Source organism: Triticum aestivum, chromosome 4A, assembly GCF_018294505.1.
Source record: "Triticum aestivum cultivar Chinese Spring chromosome 4A, IWGSC CS RefSeq v2.1, whole genome shotgun sequence".
NCBI lineage: Eukaryota > Viridiplantae > Streptophyta > Magnoliopsida > Poales > Poaceae > Triticum > Triticum aestivum.
The window spans coordinates 27690531-27702775 of record NC_057803.1 but is presented as its reverse complement, the minus strand read 5'-3'; the positions used below and the strand labels follow the sequence as shown (position 1 = coordinate 27702775).

Sequence of the window (12245 nt, the reverse complement as noted above, 5' to 3'; positions counted from 1 at the left end):
AAGGCAAGTGTGCCTGCTTTGTTAGCGTGTGTTTCGTTTTTCTTTTCTTCCTAGGCCAACTTAAGACAGAGAAATATGCCTAGCTCAATAAAATTGAGGGGGAAAAGCCTAGAAAAAAAATTAAACCAACAATAAACGAAAAATAGGTCCCATAAAGAAGAACGGCGCGGCAAGGCACGCGTTTTCTTCTAGTCCCTCTCTAATCCTCCTACATTTAGGTACATTGAAGATGGTCGAATGGCGTGAATGTGTTTGTCTTTCCAACTTGATCATCAACAAAGCTGAGAAAATCCATGAAGGGAGCTTTAACATAAAATATGTTTATCTTTAAAAAATAAATATTGTATGGCTATTTAATCTCCAAAAACTAGTGTGAGGACCATGTGGCAGGCGTGGCGAGCCATCTTCAAATCATTTTGAAAGAAAAGATAAACTAAGATGAGCGGTGTGTCTAAACAACATACTCCATATTGAAAAGAGAATAATTCAATTCCATTAACAACCTCCCTTCTTCTTGCGAATCAACCTGTGGTTGAGTTGGTTAGGTGGGACAGTGGTATCTCCAACCCACCAGGGTTCAAATCCTGGTGCTCGCATTATTTCTAAATTTATTTCAGGATTTCCGGCGATGCGCTTTCAGTGGGAGGAGACGTTCCCGTCGACGACGAGGCACCTACGGTGACTTCGTAAATCTCAGGATGATATACCGGCTTAGTCTCTCAGAGGTGCTCATAGGGGTAGGGTGTGCGTGTGTGCGTTCATAGGAATGAGTGTATGCGCATGTATATGAGCGCTTGTGTCTGTACTGATGCTAAAAAAAAAACCCTCCCTTCTTCTTCTTGGTAGAAGAAAATCGAGATACCAAACCCGTCGACAACATAGGAGATCATCTTCCATCCCGAGCCATACACACACCTTTTTTTCCTTTTCTTTTTCAATTCGAGGATTTATTATTATATATAAGGACAAGCCACACACACACCTACCCACCTTCTAGAGTCTTCCAGGTGGCCCGACCCGGAGCCCTTGTAGAATCCGCCCGGTGGGCCACGGCCATCCCGGGCCCGCGCGTCATGGAGGCCGTGTACAACTCCCGCACCGAGCCCGGGTCGCGGAGGGGAAATCCCAAACCCCTCTCGCAAGAAAGAGTCTTTATAGCTAAACTAATCCCCTCTGGCCCTGCCTCTTCCTCCTCATCACTTCGCCTGCTGCCCACCCAGCGACCCGGAGAGAGACGCCGAAACCTAGCGACGCCGCCGACGACCCCCCCGGATCCGCCGGCCATGGCGACCCCCAACCCGCCGCCGCCCCAGCAGGACGAGCCCTCCTCCTCCGCCGATCCGTAAGTTCCCGCCCCGATCCGCCTCCCCAGGGCCTCCGATCTGGCCTTCTTTTGTTGATTTGTGTGCGGATTTGGTCACAGCAAGGCGAAGAAGGACTACTCGACAGCGATCCTGGAGCGGAAGAAGTCCCCCAACCGCCTCGTGGTCGACGAGGCCACCAATGACGACAACTCCGTCGTCGCCCTCCACCCCGACACCATGGAGAGGCTCCAGCTCTTCCGCGGCGACACCGTCCTCCTCAAGGTACGCGCTGTTCCTGCGCGATTCATCTGTTAGTTAGGTCGAAATCTGGGTGCTCGGGCCGGTTAATTTTGGTCCCGATCTAGGGATTTTAGTTTCGTCGCGAGTGATTTGATGAGCTCATGGAACCGGCTAGTAGCTTAGAGTGCAAATCTGTAGGAAAAACCTAAGCTTTTGTCGTTTTAATCTCTCCTGCGAGCTGTTGGTGGCAATTTAGTCTTGGGCCGTGGATATTTAGGATCTGGTTGCTAGGTTGTTGTGTTCTAAAGGTGATTAATTCTGAGCTTGGTCTCCAGATTCAACAGTGTTCTGGGTACATACATACTCCCTCCGCCTGAAAATACTTGTCATCAAAATGGATAAAAATGGATGTATCTAGAACTAATATACATCTAGATACATCACCTTTTATTCATTTTGATGCCAAGTATTTCCGGACGGAGGGAGTATTTGTTGTGGGGATTTAAGGGTGGGGCACTACAGTGCATAGCTGCTCTCCCCGTTAACCTAGTAACCAATCCAGTGAAAATTATTTTGATGTTTGGATATCTGCATATCAGTATGCCTTGTGGGATAGCTTGGCTGACTGCAATTCGATTTGTAAACTTGGGCCAATGGGAGTTAATAACTGTGGGCGACTGTTTGGAAATTATAGTACTCGATTTGTGTTGCTACTGCCGAAACTTGGGATTTAGCATGAAAAATTATTTATTGATGTGTTCCGTATTGACACATTTGTTAAGACTATGTATTTTGTGTATCATCATGTTTGCTGAATTATGTGTCCTTTTGTGTATTGGCACTATATAATTTTTTTCTTTAAGTATGCATCCTTAAATTTATATCTGCTAAAATCTTGTGTATATGTTGCAGGGAAAAAAGAGGAAGGACACCATCTGCATTGTTCTTGCTGATGACACATGTGATGAGCCGAAGATCAGAATGAACAAAACTGTCAGGAAGAACTTGAGAGTGAGACTTGGTGACGTGGTGTCTGTTCACCAATGCCCGGATGTGAAATACGGGAAGCGGGTGCACATACTTCCTATTGATGACACAGTTGAAGGGATTACAGGAAACTTGTTTGACGCCTTCTTGAAACGTGAGACCTCTATCACTATAATTTTCTATTGTAAAGCTCTTTTTGTGATGGCCCAAGTCTCCTTTTTTTTGCCTAGCATTGCCATACCCTTATTTAAGTTAAACTTTTTACAACTTTATTTAAGAGTAGAGAGATAATTTTGGTGGACACTCACATACCTTTCTCAGTTTTTTTGACTACTAACTGCTAATTTTCCAAGTCTATCATGATACATTAATTCACTGTACCTTATGCTGCACTTGGTATGCCTTTGTTTAGTTGGGATGGTCTACTTAGTTGCATCCAAGAACCTTTCACTAATATTGTCTTTGTCTTGTGCTTTTCAGCATACTTCCTTGAAGCTTACCGTCCTTTGAGAAAGGGAGACCTTTTCCTTGTGAGGGGTGGAATGAGAAGTGTGGAGTTCAAAGTTATAGAGACTGACCCGGCAGAGTATTGCATTGTTGCACCAGACACTGAGATCTTCTGCGATGGTGAACCTGTTAAGAGGGAGGACGAGGAGAGGCTTGACGATGTTGGCTACGATGATGTTGGTGGAGTCAGGAAGCAAATGGCCCAGATCAGAGAACTGGTTGAACTCCCACTGCGTCACCCTCAACTTTTCAAGTCTATCGGTGTTAAGCCTCCAAAGGGCATATTGCTGTTTGGACCACCTGGCTCCGGCAAGACCCTTATTGCCAGGGCTGTTGCCAATGAGACGGGTGCATTCTTCTTTCTGATCAATGGCCCAGAAATTATGTCCAAGTTAGCAGGAGAAAGTGAGAGCAATCTCAGGAAGGCATTTGAAGAAGCAGAGAAGAATGCACCATCAATCATCTTCATTGATGAGATTGATTCAATAGCCCCAAAGAGAGAGAAGACCAATGGAGAAGTTGAAAGGCGTATTGTGTCTCAGCTGTTGACCCTTATGGATGGGCTTAAGTCCCGTGCGCATGTTATTGTTATGGGTGCTACAAACCGCCCAAACAGTATTGATCCTGCTCTCAGAAGATTTGGTAGGTTTGATCGTGAGATTGACATTGGAGTCCCTGATGAAGTTGGCCGTCTTGAAGTTCTCAGGATTCACACCAAAAACATGAAGTTAGCTGAAGATGTGAGTGATCTTTTAACTCATGATTTTCTCGTTTGATCGAACCTGTTCATCATTGTGCTTTCTAATTGTATTGCAGGTTGAACTGGAACACATTTCACGGGACACCCATGGGTATGTTGGTGCTGATCTTGCTGCTCTTTGTACTGAGGCTGCTCTTCAGTGCATTCGTGAGAAGATGGATATTATAGATCTTGAGGATGAGACCATAGATGCTGAGATACTGAATTCTATGGCTGTGACAAACGACCATTTCAAGACTGCACTAACGACAAGCAACCCATCTGCTCTCCGTGAAACTGTGAGTACTTGGCACTATGTCCTATGTCGATTTTATATGTATATAATTGTTGTTTGAACATGTTTTGAAGGTCTTACCTTATATTTATCTTTTGTAAATCAGGTTGTTGAAGTTCCCAATGTCTCTTGGGAAGATATTGGTGGTCTGGAGAATGTCAAGCGGGAATTGCAGGAGGTATATTACTGCTCCTTAGTTTATCAAATGTTCTTAAATTTGCTCTGTTCTAGCTGTAACTTGTGTATAACATATATATGAAATTGTTGCAGACTGTCCAATACCCTGTGGAGCATCCAGAGAAATTCGAGAAGTTTGGCATGTCTCCTTCCAAAGGTGTTCTGTTCTATGGTCCTCCTGGCTGTGGTAAAACCTTGTTGGCCAAGGCAATTGCAAATGAGTGCCAGGCTAACTTCATCAGTATCAAGGGACCTGAGCTGCTGACCATGTGGTTTGGTGAGAGCGAGGCTAATGTGCGTGAGATCTTTGACAAGGCTAGAGGGTCAGCACCATGTGTCCTCTTCTTTGATGAGCTTGACTCTATTGCCACCCAGGTCAGCCTCTCCCCCCTCCTTGTTACTATGTTCCACTGTTGTATTTCTTAATGGCTGATAACTCTTAACCATGATATTACAGAGAGGAAGCAGCGTCGGCGATGCTGGAGGTGCAGCTGATAGAGTGCTGAACCAACTGCTGACTGAGATGGATGGCATGAACGCCAAGAAAACTGTCTTCATCATTGGTGCTACCAACAGGCCAGACATCATCGACCCTGCCCTGCTTAGGCCAGGGCGTCTTGATCAGCTTATCTACATCCCTCTTCCTGATGTCGAGTCGAGGCACCAGATCTTCAAAGCTTGCCTCAGGAAGTCTCCTCTGGCCAAGGATATTGATCTGAGTGCTCTGGCCAAGTACACCCAAGGGTTCAGCGGTGCTGATATCACGGAAATTTGCCAGCGTGCTTGCAAATACGCCATCAGGGAGAACATCGAGAAGGTACCAGCAATTTTCTGTGGATTGACCTGCAGTATTTAGTTTTCTGCCATCTGTTTTTATACTCGTTGTCTAATGAAACTCATCCTTCCAGGACATCGAGAGGGAGAGGAGGAGGAAGGACAACCCTGAAGCCATGGAGGAGGATGAGGTGGATGAGGTCGCTGAGATCAGGGCTGCTCACTTCGAGGAGTCGATGAAGTATGCACGCAGGAGTGTGAGCGATGCCGACATCCGCAAGTACCAGGCCTTTGCCCAGACTCTGCAGCAGTCTCGTGGTTTCGGCAGCGAGTTCCGGTTCCCTGATCAGCCGGCCGCGGGCGCCGCCTCTTCTGCTGCCGCCGACCCTTTTGCATCCGCTGCCGCAGCAGCTGAAGATGACGACTTATATAGCTAAATTCTCGTTGTTGTGCCCTTCACTTACCCGTGTTTTCCTTCGTATACTGTTATGTTTTGCTCTGGTATGCAAGACACGGTCAAACTATGTACTTAAAATTATTATTGGGATGCACTGATATTCGTTACCTGCTGGTTATTTGCAGCTGTATCTTTTCATCCGTCATACTATGTTGTTTTGCATCTTGAATCCTTATCAGCCTCGCTTTTAACTGTTTTTGGGCAGGAGTAGAGCAGTTGGCTCAACCTTAAGTTATGTGGTTTTTGCCCCCTTTTTACGCCTTTTTGTATGGAAAGGCTGGCCTGGAAAATATTATCAGGGACCTTATGCAGATTAGCCCTTGATCCCCTCTGCTAGTGAAAAATTTCGCGCACCTCCTCGCCGTCTTTGGCAGATCAAGCCGCGGTATTGGCGGCCAAGTTGGTCCTCCGACCAAGCGCGCGCTCCGGCCACAACGTAGAGGCCGGAAGGGCACGCACGTGGAGGTCGGCGGACAAGACGTATCATCTTGCCCCACAGGTGCCGCGCCACCGTCGATGGACTCTGCTGCTGAGCACGTGGTGGCGAACAATTCTCAGGGCTGAGCCCAGCTGGCGTGGACGTGCCGTCAAGCACTACTTGTTTGTATATTTAGAAATAGGAATCAGTCCTGGTTCCAGGGCCGGCTCTGGGATTTCAAAGGCCCTAGGGCGAACTCCACCAATTGGTTGAACAGAGTTGATTGGATTTGGCCATCTTGCCCCACCACCGTCGATGTTCTCTGTCGCTAAGCACGCGGTGGCGAACAATGCAGAGGGGTTCTCAGGGCTGAGCACGAGCTCGCGTCGGCGCGCAGTCAAGCACTATCTGTTTGTATATTTAGAAATAGGAATCCACCAATTGGCTGAACAGACTTGGGCTGGATTCGGTCATCTTGCCCCATAGGTGCCGCGCCACCGTTGATGGACTCTGCCGCTGAGCATGCGGTGGCGAACAATGCAGAGGGGTTCTCAGGGCTGAGCACGAGCTCGGGTGGGTGTGCCGTCAAGCACTACCTGTTGTATATTTAGAAATAGGAATCAGCCCTGGTTTCAGGGCCGGCTCTGGGATTTCAAAGGCCCTAGGACGAACTCCACCAATTGGTTGAACAGAGTTGATTGGATTTGGCCATCTTGCCCCACCACCGTCGATGTTCTCTGCGCTAAGCACGCGGTGGCGAACAATGCAGAGGGGTTCTCAGGGCTGAGCACGAGCTCGGGTGGGTGTGCCGTCAAGCACTACCTGTTTGTATATTTAGAAATAGGAATCAGCCCTGGTTTCAGGGCCGGCTCTGGGATTTCAAAGGCCCTAGGACGAACTCCACCAATTGGTTGAACAGAGTTGATTGGATTTGGCCATCTTGCCCCACCACCGTCGATGTTCTCTGCCGCTAAGCACGCGGTGGCGAACAATGCAGAGGGGTTCTCAGGGCTGAGCACGAGCTCGCGTCGGCGCGCAGTCAAGCACTATCTGTTTGTATATTTAGAAATAGGAATCCACCAATTGGCTGAACAGACTTGGGCTGGATTCGGTCATCTTGCCCCATAGGTGCCGCGCCACCGTTGATGGACTCTGCCGCTGAGCATGCGGTGGCGAACAATGCAGAGGGGTTCTCAGGGCTGAGCACGAGCTCGGGTGGGTGTGCCGTCAAGCACTACCTGTTTGTATATTTAGAAATAGGAATCAGCCCTGGTTCCAGGGCCGGCTCTGGGATTTCAAAGGCCCTAGGGCGAACTCCACCAATTGGTTGAACAGAGTTGATTGGATTTGGCCATCTTGCCCCACCACCGTCGATGTTCTCTGCCGCTAAGCACGCGGTGGCGAACAATGCAGAGGGGTTCTCAGGGCTGAGCACGAGCTCGCGTCGGCGCACAGTCAAGCACTATCTGTTTGTATATTTAGAAATAGGAATCCACCAATTGGCTGAACAGACTTGGGCTGGATTCGGTCATCTTGCCCCATAGGTGCCGCGCCACCGTCGATGTTCTCTGCCGCTAAGCACGCGGTGGCGAACAATGCAGAGGGGTTCTCAGGGCTGAGCACGAGCTCGGGTGGGTGTGCCGTCAAGCACTACCTGTTTGTATATTTAGAAATAGGAATCAGCCCTGGTTTCAGGGCCGGCTCTGGGATTTCAAAGGCCCTAGGACAAACTCCACCAATTGGTTGAACAGAGTTGATTGGATTTGGCCATCTTGCCCCACCACCGTCGATGTTCTCTGCCGCTAAGCACGCGGTGGCGAACAATGCAGAGGGGTTCTCAGGGCTGAGCACGAGCTCGCGTCGGCGCGCAGTCAAGCACTATCTGTTTGTATATTTAGAAATAGGAATCCACCAATTGGCTGAACAGACTTGGGCTGGATTCGGTCATCTTGCCCCATAGGTGCCGCGCCACCGTTGATGGACTCTGCCGCTGAGCATGCGGTGGCGAACAATGCAGAGGGGTTCTCAGGGCTGAGCACGAGCTCGGGTGGGTGTGCCGTCAAGCACTACCTGTTTGTATATTTAGAAATAGGAATCAGCCCTGGTTCCAGGGCCGGCTCTGGGATTTCAAAGGCCCTAGGGCGAACTCCACCAATTGGTTGAACAGAGTTGATTGGATTTGGCCATCTTGCCCCACCACCGTCGATGTTCTCTGCCGCTAAGCACGCGGTGGCGAACAATGCAGAGGGGTTCTCAGGGCTGAGCACGAGCTCGCGTCGGCGCACAGTCAAGCACTATCTGTTTGTATATTTAGAAATAGGAATCCACCAATTGGCTGAACAGACTTGGGCTGGATTCGGTCATCTTGCCCCATAGGTGCCGCGCCACCGTTGATGGACTCTGCCGCTGAGCATGCGGTGGCGAACAATGCAGAGGGGTTCTCAGGGCTGAGCACGAGCTCGGGTGGGTGTGCCGTCAAGCACTACCTGTTTGTATATTTAGAAATAGGAATCAGCCCTGGTTTCAGGGCCGGCTCTGGGATTTCAAAGGCCCTAGGACAAACTCCACCAATTGGTTGAACAGAGTTGATTGGATTTGGCCATCTTGCCCCACCACCGTCGATGTTCTCTGCCGCTAAGCACGCGGTGGCGAACAATGCAGAGGGGTTCTCAGGGCTGAGCACGAGCTCGCGTCGGCGCGCAGTCAAGCACTATCTGTTTGTATATTTAGAAATAGGAATCCACCAATTGGCTGAACAGACTTGGGCTGGATTCGGTCATCTTGCCCATAGGTGCCGCGCCACCGTTGATGGACTCTGCCGCTGAGCATGCGGTGGCGAACAATGCAGAGGGGTTCTCAGGGCTGAGCACGAGCTCGGGTGGGTGTGCCGTCAAGCACTACCTGTTTGTATATTTAGAAATAGGAATCAGCCCTGGTTCCAGGGCCGGCTCTGGGATTTCAAAGGCCCCAGGGCGAACTCCACCAGAACAAAGGTGGCTGGCTTCGATCATCTTGTCTCGTAGGTGCCGCGCCACCGTCGATGGATGCTGGTGAGCACGCGGTGGCGAACAATGCAGAGGGGTTCTCAGGACTGAGCATGATCTCGCATGGGCGCGCCATCAAGCACTACTTGTTTGTATATTTAGAAATAGAAATCAGCCCCCATCAAACATGGCCATTCCCTTCTCCTGGTAGCGAAAACCCAATAGAGGTTTTGATTCTCAAAAAGACCAGAAACTTGAAAATATTCCCACTCGCCATGTGAATTAAGTTTAAAAATAGGAGAAGAATAGGGGGTCAAAAGTAGAAGTATTTGTTTGTTGTTCGTTTGTGAAGCGTTCTTTTATGTCACTGATCAAATTCTCGGGTGGGATGATTTTTCGAATTATTCAGTACCATTTTGCATATATGTTCTGCCTGATGAATTTGTAACTCGTTAAACTCATCCCGCAAAAAAAAAAAACCCGACTCCCCGAAACTGGTTTTCTACCGTTTGGGATTGGCCACTAATACGCGTCGGCGCACCGGCCCAACGGTTTCGGCCGGTCGAGCGTGATCCGTCGGATGCGATCCAGGTGGGCCATTGGATTGGGCAAAAAAACGGTTTGCCCCAAGCTTCTCCTTCCTCTCGCTGGTCCCGCATCTCGTGCATGTCCTCGATTGCACGCCGCCGCCTCTGGTCGCAGCACTGCGCCGCCTGCCGCCCGCCCTCACTGGCGTCCTGCTCGTCGCCGCCGCCCTCACCGGCATCCTGCTCATCGCCGCCGACCACCGCCCTCACCGGGGTCGATCACCTCATGCGTTTTCTCGCCTCTGTGGATGCATCAGCGTGTGCCCGTGGTTGCAGGCTTGCAGCTTCGATGGCGACACTCGCAACTCCAGTGCACGACGACCGTGCTCCGGTGGCGACCATATCACCAGTTCCAGCAAAAACATGGCCTCCTGTTCTCTCCAGCAAAAAAATGGTCGAGGAATGTTGGAACCAACAAGAAGATTTGCTGGAACCGTACTCACATTTTGCTGGAACCGGCCTTTGTCGTCTCCAGCAAGAAGATTTGCTCATCACCGTGTTTGAAGCGCCGTCGTAGCAAAAATATGCATGGATGTAGCAAAAATATTTGCCGGTGGTAGCAAAACAGAAGCACAGTTGCAGCGAATCGCCGTCGTGGCCGTCGCAGGTTGCAGCTAATCCACGAACGGATGAAGCAAAATCCAGCGGCGGTTGTAGCAAAAACGTCGCCGCCATCGTCGAATGTCACAGCTAAGTCGTGAAGCATGTAGCAAACAATGATGTCGGTAGGAGCAAAAAACATCAACTGTTGCAGCTCCCTACCGAGGTCACACCTAACCCGTACATGGTTGTAGCAAAAAAATTCACCCATGGTAGCTCTGCCAAAGCCGGTTGTAGCACACATAGTCTTCGTTCCAGCAAAAACATATAGCTTGTTGATCGCCGCCGTCGTTGCACGTCGCAGCTAAGCCGTGAAGTATGTAGCAAACAACGATGCCGGCAGTAGCACAAGCGACAACTGTTGCAGCTTTTTTGGTACTGACAGTAGCCAGCCCTGACATATGTCGTCGTGGTTGCAGCTCCGCGTCATGCTCGCCGCTGTGCCGTGCTCGCTGCCGATGCTCGCCGTCGACACTCGCAACAAAAAAAGTTGTCAAAGAAACAGCTCTGTGTCGCAGCACCCTGTTGAATCATTTTGAAAACCTGGTTCCAGCAAAATGAAGCTATGGTTGTAGCAAAAAATCGCCGGTACAGAAAAAACTCTGATAGTAGCAAATGACATCTCCTGTAGTAGCAAAACTCTGAGACGATTGCAACTTTTTCGTTGTGTAATCGCGGGTTGAAGCTTTCTATAAAGCTGGTTGAAGCTTTCTATAAAATTGGTTGAAGCTTTTCAATTCAACGGTTGAAGCTTTTTCAAATTTGATGGTTGTAGATTCTTTTTTATTTCATAGTGGTCGGATGAAACTTCTCTATTGCCCCGTTTGAAGCTTTTTCAAATACGGTTTGAAGCTTTCACATGAACTATTGAAGCTTTTTTCAGTTGTGTGGTGGGCCATTGAAGCTTTTTCAAGCTATGGTTGAAGCTTCTGTATGAACGCTTGTAGCTTTTTGTCAGTGCATGGTGTCTAGTTGAAGCTTTTATATACCACTGGTCGAAGCTTTCAAATCGAACGGTTGTAGCTTTTTTGGTCGTCGGTTCCAACATCAGTGGAGGAGCAAAAATGCTTTCAATGTTCGTTTGGGAGAAGATGGTTGCAGCAGCGGGGGAGGAGATTGCGCTGCCGTGGTTGTAGCATATCTGGTGGACGGTTCCAGCACAGGAAAACTACGAGCAGCAACTCGCCGATGGCATATCCATCGCGGCTTCCAATGTCGGCTCGCCGGGGCGGAAGGAACCTGTAGCCGGGGGGCAGCGCAAGAAGTGGGTGTGGGCGCCGAGGGGGGTGGAGGTATGGACCTGCGTCGGATTGGGATTAGTCGGCGGCGGGATCTGAAGCAGGAAGACAAGAAGCATGGCCATCCCCATGCGTCGATGCGGCTGGGAGAGATAGAAAGGGATAGGGAAGCAGACAGGGAAAAAAGAAAAAAAAGTGGGGCACGGAGGTACGCGAGGCGTGCGATACATCTCGATCGCGTGGCTCGTGCGGGACCGGCCGAAGTTTCGGCCGGCGCACCGTACACAAACACTTCCCTTTGGGATTTCAGTGAATCTGCGCTAAGGACATGTACAATGATGCTATTTTAGAAGTGTCACGTAAAATAAATAATGAGATGGAGAAGAGAGAACTCATAAAAAAAAGACTTGTTTTCTCTTATTTAAGAGAAGACAAAAGATGATCTCTTAGCACAATATGTATCACCATGTTTTTAGAAATAGCTAGTTATTAAAAATAAGACTAAAAAATGATCGGCAATTTTTTTATCATTTCTAAATTACATGCAAGACTTAAAATAAAACTATCTTATGATCTTATCAACATATCCTAAACTAAACCGGATCCAGCCCGATCACCGGCCACCTCCACTCGCTTTTGATTCTCGCCGCCCACCCGTCCGTCCGTCCCCGCAAAGCATAATCATGCCTTGCCAAACACGCGGCCACGCCAGCGCGGCGAAGCCGTATCCGGCTAGGAGCCGGTTGGTGCCTGGCCGAGGCCGGCTCCCCCTCCCCAACCGCCTACAAAAGGCGCCCAGGCGCGCCCCCTCCACCCCGCGCTCCGGCCTCCTCCCTCTCTCTCTTTGGAGCTTTCGTTCCTGCCGCGCCTCCGCCCTCGATCGCCTGCTCGCGTCTCCGCGACTGTTTCCGTCCCCTTGTCCATCAAATCTCGATTCG

The 12245-nt window shown here is 49.5% G+C and overlaps 1 protein-coding gene across 1 annotated transcript; it reads left to right on the top strand.

Annotated features, from left to right (window-relative positions):
• The first annotated feature begins 1106 nt into the window (after window positions 1–1106).
• Window positions 1107–5649, top strand: LOC123084903 (cell division control protein 48 homolog E). The gene is made up of 9 exons (XM_044506434.1): window positions 1107–1342; window positions 1424–1586; window positions 2457–2685; window positions 3012–3778; window positions 3855–4076; window positions 4179–4250; window positions 4343–4624; window positions 4707–5066; window positions 5158–5649. Exons 1-9 carry the CDS (start codon window positions 1284–1286, stop codon window positions 5458–5460), a joined length of 2457 nt encoding a protein of 818 aa, XP_044362369.1. The 5' UTR covers window positions 1107–1283; the 3' UTR covers window positions 5461–5649.
• The last annotated feature ends 6596 nt before the right edge of the window (window positions 5650–12245 follow it).